This window comes from Microcaecilia unicolor, chromosome 2, assembly GCF_901765095.1.
Source record: "Microcaecilia unicolor chromosome 2, aMicUni1.1, whole genome shotgun sequence".
In the NCBI taxonomy this organism is placed as follows: domain Eukaryota; kingdom Metazoa; phylum Chordata; class Amphibia; order Gymnophiona; family Siphonopidae; genus Microcaecilia; species Microcaecilia unicolor.
Window position 1 is genome coordinate 83,923,775 of NC_044032.1, and position 17,335 is coordinate 83,941,109.

General features: G+C 44.9%; 1 protein-coding gene across 2 annotated transcripts in view; it reads right to left on the reverse strand.

Annotated features, from left to right (window-relative positions):
- Positions 1-449: 449 nt before the first annotated feature.
- Positions 450-17,335, reverse strand: part of PAIP1 (poly(A) binding protein interacting protein 1) — a 185,932-nt gene continuing 169,046 nt past the window's right edge. For both annotated transcript variants that reach the window (XM_030193105.1, XM_030193104.1), the window contains 2 exons: positions 16,030-16,123; positions 450-666 (listed from right to left, as the gene is read on the reverse strand). In XM_030193105.1, the coding sequence (XP_030048965.1) occupies positions 573-666; positions 16,030-16,123 (188 nt within the window). In that variant the 3' untranslated portion in view covers positions 450-572. The remainder of the gene's footprint in view (positions 667-16,029; positions 16,124-17,335) is intronic.

Consider the following 17,335-nt stretch of genomic DNA (forward strand, 5'->3'; position numbering starts at 1 on the left):
AAACTCTTTTCCAAGAGCTTACTAAATTATTAAGGACATATTCTTGGCAGCACTACTGTTTTAACTCTGTTTTTTATAGACCACAATAAAGTAGTATCAGGCTTCATAACATGACTGAAGCACCACCTACCATCATATACTTAATGAGCTCTGTATCCCTACAAAAATACACTAAACTGCTGACACCTTTGAAAACCAAGGCATTTGTTTATTTTAGGAGAAATCCAACTTTAGTGGGATGCTGTTAGCATGTCAGTAACACTTTTCTTTCAACATGACACTTTTCAAATCATTTATTGCAGTCAAAACATATGGTTAATTTAACTGTACATAAAATAAACTATGATATATATATATATACACACAGCATTTTTAAGTTACAGGATTTGGGTATATATATATATATATATATATATATTTCAGATGCCATTAAATAGATGTTGCATACCTTTAGTACCTGATAAACTCAATGTTCTTAATTTGGCATAGCCTTGATAAAGTTTTTTGGATTCCTTGCTTGCCAATATTAGACACAGAGTGATTTGTAAGTTTATATTTCTACATTGTACTTTTCACTGCTTTCTCTTGCGCTCTGATTCCAAGCAGAATTTTTCAAATGCTTCTTCAATTTCTGGGTCCATCTCATCATCAATATCATCAAAGTATCTACAAAAGGAAACAAAGACATTTTACTACCCAGAAAAATGAAGTGAGCACCATTCTAGGATTCCCAGGTACTTTTACTTAAAGAATAAAAATGGTAGGAAAGAAAATCACAAGAACAAGCATTTATCAGCATTCTATTTCCTCATTTTTCGTTTCCTTGGTGTAGCCAGAAGTGACTATACAGCTAGATCTGCCCTTCAGGTAATGCTGCAACATCCTTTCACATCAAGGATAAGTCTCCAGGTACTTGTATCCTGACAGGGATAGATATTGAAGTTGATGATTTGATGAACAGGAATTTAGACAGCTGGGTGGCTGGTGGATGTGGGGACCACTTGTTAACTTACCTCCCCCTAGTGCCAAGGTAGTAGACCTCACACATCACCTAAATAGACTGTGATGGGGAGAAGCTAGCTGTTACAGCATTCTCATATATGCTTATCATTCAACACATGAATAAGACAATAGTGTACAGAAAAGGAATTGATATTTGGTAGGAACTGGTTAACATTTTGGGGATCAGGAGCTTATTCTGAAAAGATGGACTCCACCTTAACCAGACTACAATCCAGCTTCTGGCGCTAATCTTTAGAAAAGAGATTCAGCAGCCTTTAAACAAGAAAATGGGAAAAGTTGACAGTCACTCAGCACCATATAGCTCAATGAGGTATCTTCAAAAGATACTAGTAAAACAAAGAATTTAGGGCAATCCGATAGAGTGCTTTCATTAAAAGCAAGTAGCTCGAGTGTCTTTAAGTAAAAGACAGACAGAATTGAAAGATTACAAATTATCCCTGTCAACTCTTAGGCAGGCTGTAAACAATAAATACATTTTAAATGTCTGTATGCAAACATTGAAGTCTAAATAAGATGGGATAGAAAGTATAGCACTGAATGAGGAAATGACATAACTGGCATCTCAGATAACTGATAGGATAACCAATGGGACTCTGTGATACCACAGCACATATTATATTGCAATAATAGGGCAGATTAAATTAATGGAGGAGTGATGACAAAGTCCAGGTGTGGAGCTTGAACATAGTAACATGCTAATTTGTGCTCTCTGCTCAAGACCACTTTTATTTTGTTGCTTGTTGAGAAATATTTAAGAGAAAAAGGAGGCCTTGCAAGTTCCCTGCTGTTACCTCATCCTTGGTGATTGGCCTGAGGATATTTTCACCCAACACAGTCCTCTGGTAAACACTTCTGGAGAAATGCTACTGGGACAGGCAGCAAAGGATGGTATGCTGCTGTCTTTCCTGGAATCTATTACATTTTTAAGACCAAAGGAAAGAAGTGCTCCTACAAACCTAACCAGCGACAGACTAGAGTGAGCGGCTGTTGCTGTCTGATGACAGGTGGCCAGAGAGGAGACTGGTACAAATAAGTACATAAGTACATAAGTAATGCCATACTGGGAAAAGACCAAGGGTCCATCGAGCCCAGCATCCTGTCCACGACAGCGGCCAATCCAGGCCAAGGGCACCTGGCAAGCTTCCCAAACGTACAAACATTCTATACATGTTATTCCTGGAATTGTGGAGTTTTCCAAGTCCGTTTAGTAGCGGTTTATGGACTTGTCCTTTAAGAAACCGTCCAACCCCTTTTTAAACTCTGCTAAGCTAACTGCCTTCACCACTTTCTCCGGCAACGAATTCCAGAGTTTAATTACACGTTGGGTGAAGAAAAATTTTCTCTGATTTGTTTTAAATTTACTACACTGTAGTTTCATCGCATGCCCCCTAGTCCTAGTATTTTTGGAAAGTGTGAACAGACGCTTCACATCCACCTGTTCCACTCCACTCATTATTTTATATACCTCTATCATGTCTCCCCTCAGGCGTCTCTTCTCCAAGCTGTATAGCCCTAGCCTCCTTAGTCTTTCTTCATAGGGAAGTCGTTCCATCCCCGCTATCATTTTAGTCGCCCTTCGCTGCACCTTTTCCAATTCTACTATATCTTTCTTGAGATGCGGCGACCAGAATTGAACACAATACTCAAGGTGCGGTCGCACCATGGAGCGATACAACGGCATTATAACATCCTCACACCTGTTTTCCATACCTTTCCTGATAATACCCAACATTCTATTCGCTTTCTTAGCCGCAGCAGCACACTGAGCAGAAGGTTTCAGTGTGTTATCGACGACGACACCCAGATCCCTTTCTTGGTCCGTAACTCCTAACGTGGAACCTTGCATGACGTAGCTATAATTCAGGTTCTTTTTTCCCACATGCATCACCTTGCACTTGCTCACATTAAACATCATCTGCCATTTAGCTGCCCAGTCTCCCAGTCTCGTAAGGTCCTCTTGTAATTTTTCACAATCCTGTCGCGATTTAACGACTTTGAATAACTTTGTGTCATCAGCAAATTTAATTACCTCGCTAGTTACTCCCATCTCTAAATCATTTATAAATATATTAAAAAGCAGCGGTCCTAGCATGGACCCCTGAGGAACCCCACTAACTACCCTTCTCCATTGTGAATACTGCCCATTTAACCCCACTCTCTGTTTCCTATCCTTCAACCAGTTTTTAATCCACAATAGGACATTTCCTCCTATCCCATGACCCTCCAATTTCCTCTGTAGCCTTTCATGAGGTACCTTGTCAAACGCCTTTTGAAAATCCAGATACACAATATCAACCGACTCCCCTTTGTCCACATGTTTGTTCACTCCTTCAAAGAATTGAAGTAAATTGGTCAGGCAAGATTTCCCCACACAAAAGCCATGCTGACTTGGTCTCAGTAATCCATGTCCTCGGATGTGCTCTGTAATTTTGTTTTTGATAATAGCCTCTACCATTTTCCCCGGCACCGACGTCAGACTCACCGGTCTATAATTTCCCGGATCTCCCCTGGAGCCTTTTTTAAAAATGGGCGTTACATTGGCCACCCTCCAATCTTCCGGTACCACGCTCGATTTTAAGGATAAGTTGCATATCACTAGCAGTAGCTCCGCAAGCTCGTTTTTCAGTTCTATCAGTACTCTAGGATGAATACCATCCGGTCCAGGAGATTTGCTACTCTTCAGTTTGCCGAACTGCCCCATTACGTCCTCCAGGTTTACCGTGAAGTCAGTAAGTTTCTCCGACTCGTCCGCTTGAAATACCATTTCCGACACCGGTATCCCACCCAAATCTTCCTCGGTGAAGACCGAAGCAAAGAATTCATTCAGTCTCTCCGCTACGTCTTTGTCTTCCTTGATCGCCCCTTTTACCCCTCGGAAGAAACTGGGAGGCTCTCAAGCATATGCCACAGGCTGCCTCTATGGATCCTGGATTGACTTCTGCAGGAAGATGACCAGTTTGGTCTTGGGATCAACTAACATTTATCTTACAGAAACTTGCTGTGGTTTTTTTGGATTACATTTGGTCAACTACTGAAAGACAAGGAAAGCTCTTCTCTTGTCAACTTGTATTACTACCTCAGTAAATTCAAGATGTGAAAGTACATTAGCATGATTAGAAACTGAGTATAACACTAAGTTGCCACTTGTGGAGGACAAGGTGGCATAATTAACTACCATTGTTGATAACAAGGTTAGGAATAATACTGCTAAGTACTTGAAAATAGGATTTGAAGAAAATGAATTTGAGATGTTAATTTTCTGAAATCAGATCACATGGCACCTGAGTCATTATCCCTTACTTTCTGAACATATATACTATTAGTAAGAAGAGAACCTGTAGACCACAATGTATCTGGGATGTTACTGGATAATTTGGACTTGACTGCATTTTTGTACAGTTCCTGAGTGGAGGAAGTTTCTTCAGCTAGACTGATGTCATGCTTGTTTTAGAAATGGATAGACTTCATCCTGCAATTTTAGGCACAAAGTTGTTTCTTGGGCTTAAAATTTGTATTTTTCCTGATGTTGCTAAGATAACGTTAAAAAAATGTGTTGCTTCAACCTACGGTTATACTTTGTACATTATTCTTTTTAAAGTATAGTAGGATGCCGATGATCCAAACTCCCAATTATTCAGATATCCAATTATCGACTGCAGGCGTTATGTTTAAAAAGTTTTTTTTATCATATCTGCATTGTAGTTACCACATTATGCCTGATATACAGTAAAAAGGTTTTATAACATCAAAAGTGCTTGCTCCTTTCAAAAAGGAATGTTCCATCATCCAGATTTTCCATCATCTGGACTGCTCTCTGCCAAGGTTAATCCAGATAATTGGCATCCTACTATCAATGCAAATATACCATTAGGTATATGAAAGTGAAATATGTTTGTTTTTTTTACCCAGCCCAGTTAGCTCTCTTTCCATCTGTATCTTTCCAACAAGAGGCTCCTGAGGCATTAGCTCAGGTTAGTGGGTGATTTGTGGGATAATTCAATCCACCCTTCTGTTAGGAATATATAGGCAATTTTGCTTCCTTTCTATTCCTGATTATTTTCTTTTTCCTGGAGTTTGGACTTTCGCAAGGGACAATAGCGATTTTTATTGCGTTACATGTTTTCTTTGTTGTAGAAAAAAAGGGAATAAAGCTATACAAGATTCAAATCTTGCTTAATTATCTCTAAAAGTTATAAAATTAAAAATATGACAATCAGGCTAAAAGCTTTACAGGAAACAAAATGGAGTGGAATTTTTATGGATAGAAATCCTATGTGTGATGGGAAAGAGTACAGTAGTGGGGGTATATATTAGCACCTACCTAGCCAGACATCAGGGAACCTAAAAAAAATTTGGCAACACAATAATGGGAATTTTCAATTACCAGAAAATCAACTACTACTTCTGTCTACTCAGGATTAGATAAGGGGGACAACGTATAAAACCAATTTGTAGAAATAACACTTCAGATTCCTTAAAACCCTTAAGTTCACTTTAACTTAAACTCAGTAAGCAAACATGGGAAATTTTAGTCATAGGTAACTATGGAGAAAGACTCAACTAATTCTTAGTCAGAGCCCTGCACTAGTTGTGCTGCTACCTTATATTTAAAATTCTCCAAGTCCGTGCCAGACCCTTTCTTCACCATTCAGCAGCTAGTGAAGTGACCAAACTCTCACTCCAACTCAGGCTAAATACTTCTTATTGCTACTAAACCCAGCAACATAAAGGAGCTGTAGCATGGAACTGTGAGGGGAGATGGAGGGAGAGGCAAAATGCCATGGCAAAAGTAACAGTAATGGAAGAGAGGCACCCTATTCTGACAAATATACCCTGCAGCAGGAGGGGGGGGGGGGTCATTGCTCCCTACCCTCTAAACTAGACCCATGAATTGGTTCAAAGATAGGGGGGAAAATAGGACTAAATGTTTTTTTTATTCTTTCCATCCCTAAAGAAGTAGGACAGAATTAAAAATAAGGGAGGGGGGATAAAAACTTTGACTAGGGTGAAGGGCCAAAAACTCTACAAAAATTACAACTCAGTAAATGAGGGGTAGACAGAAGGGATGAAACAGTTAACACTTTACAAATGAAAGGCTCTACATGTGACTGTCTCTGGGAAAAGGTGAATAAAGTCACAGATCCAAAATGTTGAGAATGGGTGATTTTTCGTGTCATGGGTCCATAAGCAGTCTGAAAAAGTTACATTTCTGAACTTCTGTAACTCTTATTTTTACACAAAAAAGGATGGGACTTGGACTGTTGTATTACAAATTGTTTGCTCTAACAGTATTAAAACTTCATTTTTTGTTTCTGGTGACTTTAATCACCCTTTTAGAGAGATGGTCACACATCTGATAATGGTTGACAAAGTAGATGGTTCTATTGAGTCTTTTTGTGTTTGTTTCAAAGTATTTACTCATTCCAGCATCAGAGAGATACCAAGAGGAGGAAAGAACAAATGTGCATGTGAGTCATAACAGTTCATTTCTCTGAAACATGCTACCATTTCCCCCCAACCATTATGAGAGAAGGCAGCGTTATTTTACCTGGAAACAACACTCTCTAAAATAGCCCAAAGGGTGTTATACCAGGCAAAAGAGTGTGGCAGGACCGGGGTACCAAATCTATAACTGTATTATTTTGCAGCACAGTTGAAGGCTCTTATGGTCTGGATGGCACTGCAGCATAAGGAATGAGTAACTACACCACAGGGAATTATGGACCAAATACCTCTATTACCGTCCCTGGGTCCCCAGGATAGATCACCACAGCAAATCTCCTGGACCAGATGGTATATATTCCAGAATACTGATAGAATTGAAAAATGAACTTGCAGAACTATTGTTAGTAATATGTAATTTATATTTAAAATCGAGTGGAGGGTGGCCAATGAAACACCGATTTTTTTAAAGGGTTCCAGAGGAGATCTGGGAAAAAATTACAGAGCATATTCAAAAGCATGGATTAATGGGACAAAGCCAACATGGATTTAGTGAAGGGAAATCTTGCCTCACCAATCTATTACATTTCTTTGAAGGGGCGAACAAATATGTGGATAAAGGTGAGCTGGTTGATATTGTGTATCTGGATTTTCAAAAGGCGTTTTACAAAGTATCTCATGAAATACTCCAGAGGAAATTGGAGAGTCATGGGATAGGAGGTAGTGTCCTATTGTGGATTAAAAACTGGTTAAAAGATAGAAAACAGAGAGTAGGGCTAAATGGTTAGTATTCTCAATGGAGAAGTGTAGATAGTGGGGTTCTTCAAGGGTCTGTGCTGGGACTGCTGCTTTTTAACATATTTATAAATGATCTAGAGATGGGAGTAACTAGTGAGGTAATTACATTTGCTGACAACACAAAATTATTCAAAGTAGTTAAACTGCAAGAGGATTGTGAAAAATTACAAGAAGAGGACCTTATGAGACTGGGCGTCTAAATGGCAGATGATGTTTAATGTGAGCAAGTGCAAAGTGATGGCGTGGGAAAGAGGAACCCAAATTATAGCTATGTAATGCAAGGTGGTTCCATGTTAGGAGTCACCAACCAAGAAAGGGATCTAGGCGTCGTCATTGATGATACGTTGAAACCCTCTGCTCAGTGTGCTGTGGTGGATAAGAAAGCAAATAGAATGTTAGGTATTATTAGGAAAGGAATGGAAAACAAAAATGAGGGTGTTATAATGCCTCTGTATCGGTCCATGGTGCGACCACACCTCAAATATTGTGTTCAATTCTGGTCACCACATCTCAAAAAAGATATAGTGGAATTAGAAAAGGTACAGAGAAGGGCAACGAAAATGATAAAGGGGATGGGACGACTTCCCTATGAGGAAAGGCTGAAGTGGCTACGGCTCTTCAGCTTGGAGAAAAGATGACTGAGGGGAGATGTGATAGAGGTCTATAAAATAATGAGTGGAGTGGAAAGGGTTGATATGAATTGTTTGTTTACTCTTTCCAAAAATACTAGGACTAGGGGGAATGTGATGAAGCTACAAAGTAGTAAATTTAAAATGAATTGGAGAAAATGTTTCTTCACTCAACGTGTAATTAAACTCTGGAATTCATTGCCAGAGAATGCGGTGAAGGCGGTTGGCTTAGTGGGGTTTAAAAAGTTTGGACTGCTTTCTAAAAGAAAAATCCATAGACCATTATTAAAATTACTTGGGGAAAATCCACTGCCTATTTCTGAGGTAACAGCATAAAATGTATTGAACTTTTTTGGGATCTTGCCAGGTATTTGTGACCTGGATTGGTCACTGTTGGAGACAGAATGCTGGGCTTGAAGGACCTTTGGTCTGTTCCAGTGTGGCAATACTTATATACTTATGGGCTGAGGCTGGCATGAACACCCTGTAAGCCTGTATAAGACTGCAAAAATGCAGTAGCCCTGAAAGCTCCTCCTTCAGCATAGCCTGGATTTCCTCAAGAAGAATAGGAGTCGGTACTGGCTGAGAAAGTGGTGTGGACGCAACCTGAGTTATAGCCTATGCAAGCATAAGAGACCTTGATGACCTTGAAGGCTCTCAAGAAATGAGAGGAGGAGAGCAGTCACTGCGGCATGGATGCTTCCTGTGCATGGAGGACATCAATGTAGAGAAGGTATGGGCAGAGTGCCTGGAAGGAGAACGATGGTGATGCTCCTTAGGCTTTTTACGCTGCAGGTCCCTCAATGCACGCAGCACTGACAATGAGGACATAGAGTCCTTATGGGTACACGGTAGCGAGTCCCATGTCAGACCTTCTCGATGCTGCGTCAGTGCACCCAATGTCAACGCTGATGCAGGTTCCGTGCCGAGTAATGAATCCCCTGCCACACTTGATACGGATGTTGATGTAGAACCAAAAGATTTTTCATGTTGGACTCTGCGGGCTTTAACGGTTCTTGCTTGCATGTGCAGGTAGATACTACACTGTGAGGCATATTTTCAAAGCACTTAGCCTTCCAAAGTTCCATAGAAACCTATGGAACTTTGGAAGGCTAAGTGCTTTGAAAATATGCCTCTGTATGTCCCAGTGCTCTGGACCCAACACTAAACACACCAGTTATGGGGGTCTGTACCTGAAATAGTCCTATTGCACAAAGTACACTTCTTAAAGCTATTCTGCACCCATGTTGATATGGAGGGGGATCAAAAGACGCTGTAGCCCAGGGAGCTCAAGTAGTCACTATCCAAAAACGGTCGATGCTTCCCACACAAAAGAGGGTTCAAAGGCCCCAAAAGGCCAAAAATTTAAAAATGAAAAATTGAAAAAAAATTATAATTTGAACTTAATATCGAAAAAAAGAAGACTATGAAGAAAAAATATACCAAAAAAGAAGAGGCACCAAAAAGGCAAAAGCCTTACAAGCTGAGGAGAGATTTAAAAAAGCAGCCTGTCCATTCCATCGTAAATGATAATTTCTGATCCCGTGCTTGAGCGTCAGGTGGGAAGGCACCAGTACATGTGCGGTGTGGGCACTGCCTCAAAGATTTAAAGTGACAGGACAGCTGGCAGTGTTCGCACTGAGCTCCAGATGTTACCTACATATAAGAATATTATGCTAGCTTTTCCTCGGAGAATGAACCTAACACAGTATCAGCACTATGACAAGTTCTAAATCCTGATTTGAGATGAATGGACAGATAAACATAAGTTGAATACATATTAAACCCTCCATTAGTTTTGCACAAAAAAAAGGTATTGGTGCAACCGGTCTATGGTTTGAGAGAAGATGAACTGGATCTTTAAGATTTTTCATTAAAGGAGTTGTTATGATCTCTCCTAAATTCAAAGGAAATGAACCTTGAGAAAGCAATGTTTTTTTATCCATTCAAAAAGCAAACAGCAAAAAGTGCGTGCAGAAAGACACATTAGATCCTGCTTCCCTCTATCTTCCCTTAACTTACTCACCAGGGTCTCCTATCCATTTGACATCTCTTCTCTTTCCACCATCCATCTTTCATCTCTGTGTCCCTATCATTCCCCATGATCAGCATCTCAGTTCTGTGTCCCCTGTCCAGTATGTCCTTTCTGTGTTCATATTCCCGCATCCATCATCACCTCTCTATGCCCCATCCTCTCCCCATGTTGAACTTCACTCCTCAATGTCTCTATGCCCTCAATGTTCCGCATCTCCCATTTGTGATCCTATTCTACGCTATGTCTAACAGCTCCCCTCTGTGTCCATATACCATCCCCACGCAGCATCTCCCCTTGGTGTCACCATCCCTATGTCCCCCCAATAAACATCATTTCCCCTGTTTCTGTTACCTTTATGTCCACAGTCCAGCTTCTCCCTTTTCTTCCTCCTCTACACCAATGTGTCTCTCTCTCCTCTCCATCCCCAACGAGCTTCTATCGCTCTACCCCCCCCCCCCCCCCCCTCCAACATCTAGCTCACTTGCCTGCCCTCCTTCCATTTCTTCTTCCCTCAGTGGGTTCAGCATTTGATTTCCTCTTCCTTTATCTCCTTGGACCGGCATCTCTTCCCCTTCTGTCCCCTCCTCTCTCCCAAAGGCCCAGCACACCTTTCCCTTCCCTGCAGTGCCCCTTCCCCCTCCTCCTCCTCCTATAAGCCTCCAGCCCCCTCTTCCTCCTCCTTCTCCCATGGGTCTAGCACCTCTCTCCCTTCCTCCTCCTCCTCCCATGGGTCCAGCACCTCTCTCCCTTCCTTCCAGCTCCCCTTCCTCCTCCTCCATTGATCTAGTACCTCTCTCCCTTCCCTCCAGCCCCCTTCCTCTTCCTCCTCCCATGGGTCCAGTGCCAGCATCTCTCTCCCTTCATCCTCCTCCAATGGTACTAGCATCTCTGCCCCTTCCTCCTCCTCCCATGCGACCAGCTCCTCCCTCCCTTCCCTCCAACCCCCCATCCTCCTCCTTCCACTAGCATTGCTTCCTCCTCCCATGCATCAAGCACCTCTCTTCACTCCAACCCCTTACTCCTCCTCACTTGAGTCCAGCACCTCTCTCCTTTCCCTCCAGCCACCTCTTCCTCCCTCTCCCATGGGTCTAGCACCTCTCTCCCTTCCTCCTCCTCCCATGGGTCCAGCACCTCTCTCCCTTCCTCCTCTTCCCATGGGTCCAGCACCTCTCTCCCTTCCTTCCAGCTCCCCTTCCTCCTCCTCCATTGATCTAGTACCTCTCTCCCTTCCCTCCAGCCCCCTTCCTCTTCCTCCTCCCATGGGTCCAGTGCCAGCATCTCACCCTTCATCCTCCTCCAATGGTACTAGCATCTCTGCCCCTTCCTCCTCCTCCCATGCGACCAGCTCCTCCCTCCCTTCCCTCCAACCCCCCATCCTTCTCCTTCCACTAGCATTGCTTCCTCCTCCCATGCATCAAGCACCTCTCTTCCCTCCAACCCCTTACTCCTCCTCACTTGAGTCCAGCACCTCTCTCCTTTCCCTCCAGCCACCTCTTCCTCCCTCTCCCATGGGTCTAGCACCTCTCTCCTGTCCTCCTCCCATGGGTCCAGCACCTATCCCTTCCCATCAGTCCCCTTTCCTCCTTCCATACGTCTAGAACCTCTCTCCCTTCCTCTTCCTCCTCCTCCTCCCATGGGTCCAGCACCTCCCTCCCCACCTCTCATGGGTCCAGCACCTATCCCTTCCCATCAGTCCCCTTCCTCCTCCCATTAATCTAGCACCTCTCCCCCCTCCAGCCCCCTTCCTCCTCCTCCAGAACCAGCACCCTTCCCTCCAGCCCACCTTCATTTTTCTCCAGTGGTTCTAGCACCTCTGTCCCTTCCTCCTCCTTCCATGGGTCCAGCACTTCCTTCCCTTCCTCCTCCTCCCATGGGTCTAAACACTCCTTCCCTCCAGCACCTCTCCCTTTCCTCCAGCCCCCTTCCTCCTCCTCCCATAGATTCAGCACCTCTCTCCCTTCCTCCTCCTCCTCTCATGGGTCCAGCACCTCCCTCCCCACCTCCCATGGGTCCAGCACCTATCCCTTCCCATCAGTCCCCTTCCTCCTCCCATTAATCTAGCACCTCTCCCCCTCCAGCCCCCTTCCTCCTCCTCCCATGGGTCCAGAACCAGCACCCTTCCCTCCAGCCCACCTTCATTCTCTTCAAGTGGGTCTAGCACCTCTGCCCCTTCCTCCTCCTTCCATGGGTCCAGCACTTCCTTCCCTTCCTCCTCCTCCCATGGGTCTAAACACTCCTTCCCTCCAGCACCTCTCCCTTTCCTCCAGCCCCCTTCCTCCTCCTCCTCCTCCCATAGATTCAGCACCTCTCTCCCTTCCCTCCAGCCCCTTTTCCTTCTCCTCCCATGGGTCCAGCCCCCCTTTCACCTCCTCCCATGGGTCTAGCTCCTCTATAGCTTCATCCTCCAATGGGTCCAGCACCTCTCTCTCTTCCCTCCAGCCTCCCTTTCCTTCTCCTCCCATGGGTCCAGCATCTTTCTTTCTTACTCCTCCTCTTCCTCCCATGGGTGTAGCAACTCTCCCCCTTCCTTCTCCTCCCATGGGTCCAGCACCTCTCTCCCTTCCTTCCAACCCCCCTTCATCCAACTCCCATAAGTTCAGTACTACTCTCTTCCCTCCAACCCCCTTCTTCCTCCTCCCATGGGTCCAGCACCTCGCTCCATTCCCTCCAGCCCCTACTCCCATGGGTCCAGCACCTCTCTTCCCTTCTCTCCAGCTCCCATCCTCCTCCCATGGGTCCAGCAGCCCTCCCTCCCTTCCCTCCAGCCCCCTCCTCCTCCCATGGGTCCAGCACACCCTTCCCCTCCAGCCCTCCTCCTCTCATGGGTCTAGCACCTCTCTCCCTTCCCTCTAGTCCCCCCTACCCTCCTGCGATGGGTCTTGCACCTCTCTCTCTTCCGTCCAGCCTCCCTTCCTCCTACCAAGAGTCCTGCACCTCTCTCCCCTCCAGCCCCTTTCCTCCACCTCCCATAGGTCCAGCACCTTTCTCTCTCTCCCTTCCCTCCATCCCCTCTTCCTCCCATGGGTCCAGCATCGCTCTCTCTTCCCTCCAGCCTCCCTTTCCTTCTCCTCCCATGGGTCCAGCATCTTTCTTTCTTACTCCTCCTCTTCCTCCCATGGGTGTAGCAACTCTCCCCCTTCCTTCTCCTCCCATGGGTCCAGCACCTCTCTCCCTTCCTTCCAACCCCCCTTCATCCAACTCCCATAAGTTCAGTACTACTCTCTTCCCTCCAACCCCCTTCCTCCTCCTCCCATGGGTCCAGCACCTCGCGCCATTCCCTCCAGCCCCTACTCCCATGGGTCCAGCACCTCTCTTCCCTTCTCTCCAGCTCCCATCCTCCTCCCATGGGTCCAGCAGCCCTCCCTCCCTTCCCTCCAGCCCCCTCCTCCTCCCATGGGTCCAGCACACCCTTCCCCTCCAGCCCTCCTCCTCTCATGGTTCTAGCACCTCTCTCCCTTCCCTCTAGTCCCCCCTACCCTCCTGCGATGGGTCTTGCACCTCTCTCTCTTCCGTCCAGCCTCCCTTCCTCCTACCAAGAGTCCTGCACCTCTCTCCCCTCCAGCCCCTTTCCTCCACCTCCCATAGGTCCAGCACCTTTCTCTCTCCCTTCCCTCCATCCCCTCTTCCTCCCATGGGTCCAGCATCTCTCTCTCTTCCTCCTCCTCCCATGGGTCTGGCACCTCTCCCCCTTCCTTCTCCTCCCATAGGTCCAGCATCGCTCTCCATTCCCTCCAGCCCCCTTCCTCCTCCTCCCATGGGTCCAGCACCTTTCCCCTTCAGCTCCCCTTCCTCCTTCTCCTCCCATGGGTCAAGCACCCCTCTCCCTCCTCGTCCCATGGGTTCAGCACCTCTCTCCCTTCCTCCTTCTTCCATGGATGCAGAACCACTCTCCATTTCCTCTAGCCCTCCATCCTACTTCTCCCATGGTTCCAGCACCTCTCTCCCTTCCCTTCAGCCCCCCTCCTCCTCCCATTGGTCCAGCACTTCTCATTCCCTCCAGCCCCCTTCTCCTTCCATGGTTCCAGCACCCCTCTCCCTTCCCTCCAGCCCTCCTCCTCCCATGGGTCCAGCACCTCTATCCCTTCCCTCTAGCCCCTTTCCTCCTGCCATGGGTCCAGCACCTCTCTTCCTCCCCTCCAGCCCCCATTCCTCCTCCTCCCATGGGTCCAGCTCCTCTCTCCCTTCCCGTCCTCCTCCCTGCAGGTCTGGAATCTTCTACCCGCTGCTTATAGCTTACGTTTTCCTGCAGCCCAGCAGCGATTCACACAGACCAGTTCCAGGCCTTTCTTCTGCTGCGTCCCACCCTCTCTAAAGAAACTTCCTCTTTAGCACACTTAATAGGAAGCTATGAGCAGTGGGTTAGGAGATGTCATACCCGCAATAAGGAGAACGGAGTAAAGAATGTCAAATCATGAGTGGCTGGGCGAGAGTGGGCAATTTTTTTTTTTTTACTGTGGGCATAAAGCTTTTTACCTTTCCCGCAGGGTGGTAAAAAGTTTTGTTTATACACTCTTGTTAATTCTGCTAGCCATATTACTGTCACCACAGATTTACCGTGTCATTTTCTACTGCAAGTACTGCAATGCAATGCAGAAAAGAACAAACCCTGTGGTACACCAAAAGGTATATGCTTCCAGGGAGAATGCTGTGTATCAGTTTTCACCAGTAGTATACATCATGTCAATTAAGATTTGAAACACTGTTTGACCAAGCAAGAGTTGACATAATCTTAATAACAAAATTCAGTGGTTAAGTTGGTCAAAAGCTGAAGAGATATCCACAACGATTAGCAAGAAAAGGGATCATAGTTGCTTTGTTTGAGGTCCCTGAAGCAGATATTGAAAAACAGGTCTATGTCAGATATGGCCAGGATATGGTACTTGATTCTGAGAGCACAGCAAGTGAACACAAGAAGATATTTTAGGTTATGTTCATGTTACTTATTGTGGATTTCTTTTTGCACATATCAGTATTAAGGGGGTAAGTGTGTTAGGGCACATTAAGTGCAAATATTTCCCAGCAAAAATTTGTGCACAGTAGATGCAAAGGCTGCACGTTAATTGTTGAGGGCGTGCTCAGCATGTCCTCTGAAATTAATGCACGGACATGTGTATTAGCTTCTTCTAATTGAGGGCACTAAGTGAAGCCACGCTAACTACAGAAATGGAATTCAGCACACATTAATTAACATGCACTTACAGTATTATGCAGTTCACTTCCATTCTTCACTGATGACCTGTCTAGTTCATGCCCCCTAACACAATATGCAGTTAATGCATGAAATAGGCAAATTCAAACTGGGATAGCTATTAGCATGCTTTTGCAGTAGCAGTTACACGTCTTAATTTGAGGGTTAACAGCTTAATGCACTTTAGAAAAAAGACCCCTAAGTGATTACTGAGAGTTCATAGTTGCTTTACTTTTCTATGGACTCCAACACAACTACTTTCCATTACTTGTATGAACTTAAACACACTGGGGCCCTTTTACTAAGCCACGTAGGTGCCTATGTGCGCCCAACGCGCATCAATTTAGAGTTACCACCTGGCTACCGTGAGGCCTGGGCGGTAATTTTGTTTTTTTACATGTGTCCGCTACGTACACCAGAAAATAATATTTTTCTGTGTGCGGTGGAAACCGGGCAGTAATCGTCATTTTACGTGCGTAGACGATTACCGCAGGGTTACACATAAGACCTTACTGCTAAGTCAATGGCTGGCAGTAAGGTCTCAGACCCAAAATGGATGCACACATCCATTTTTGGCAAAAATTTTAAAAAGGCCCGTTTTACAGGTGCACTGAAAAATGGATCTGTGCGCACTCAAAACACATGCCTACACTAGTGCAGCCCATTTTTTGGTGCACCTTAGAAAAAGGACCTTATTGTTTGCTTTCATTAGTTTGGAAATACTGTACAATAACGTACTTGAAGTATTCACTTCCTCTAGATTATGCTCCTACAAACATCATTAATTTGAGTACTATTGGGATCAAGTTCTTCCTTTTGGAATATCCATTTCTTTAATTCATTTGTAAGAAGTATTATCTTTGGTATTGTAATATAAAACAAAGCAATTTAAGAATATAATAAATAAAACATACGGATCTCCTCCCCCAGATAAATCAGTTCCGTTCTCTTCATAATCAGGAAACAAATCCTCTCGATCAAGCAGCTCCTGGTACTTTTCTTGATAATCTTCAATAAACCACATTTATAATTCAGTCAGAAACGCTTTGTCACCCTCTGAATTACCACATGTGAAAAGTTTCAAGTGTATACATCAACAAATTAGTTCACTGTTTCTAGGAGAAATAGTTTCCAATAACTCTATTCTCCTACTGGGCCAGAGAGCTTTGCATGGAGGGTTGTCTTCTATGAGCCTAACAGAGACAACAGCAATAAACAAAACTCTTGATGCACCCTAGCTTCAAAGCATATGGTGATCCACAATCTATTTGTTTTAAGTAATGTAATACAAAACCTAAGCTATCAGTTGAATCGTAAAAAAAAAATCCTGACCTTGTCTTTTTTGTTTGGGGGGGGGTGGGGGAACGACACGTTAAGGACAGGTTTCAGAGGGCTACCACTTAAAACTCAATTTTTAAAAAATCCTTGGGGTATTGTCCCTAAAGGGTTAACATTGTTTTAATCTAATCAAGAGTACTGAATCTGCAAATTCCCTATCAGAATATTTTATATTTTACTTTTACACAACGACAAGATCACTACAGGAGCTTTTTAACTCTACATCGTGGCTGTCCTTTGAGACAGGCGAGCTTGGTCTTAGAGATTTTACCCGTCTTTCTTTGGAGATATTGGACAGGTACACCTTAGAAACCACTCACAACCTAACCCTGACCCCTGAGGCAGGCGTTGTTTCACGCCGAAACACGGCCCGTGTCAGGTCACTTATCAATAAACTAGTAAAAAGGCCAGTTTCTGTATGAAATGAAACGGGCGCTAGCAAGATTATTCCCCCCCTCCGTCGCTGTCTTCCTCTGTCCCCTGCGAGTCCCATGGCCCCCTTTCCTCTCTTCCGATTTACAGGCCGTCCTCCCTCCCTTCTCCCACTCCCCTGCAACTCACCACTTTGTGCATAGGTTTCCAGGTGTTCTCCACGGCCCTATGGTCGGCCGCCGCCTGCTTGTGATGTGTGAGGGAGTGGCGGGGTGCTTGGAGGGGGGTCTGCGTAGATAGGTGGATGATGTGAAAGTGAGGAATCATTCATACCATGTTTGTGTTGGCTGTCATTGTGTTTTCTTTGTTGTTGTTGTGCTAGAGAGTGTGTGTGTGTGTGTGTGTGAATGGTTGGTGTGGTGGGCCGGATGGTGAACTGTGAGGGAGTGGCGGGGGGTTTTGGAAATGGTGGTCTGTGTTCCTGTGATGATGGGTTGAAAGTGAGGGATC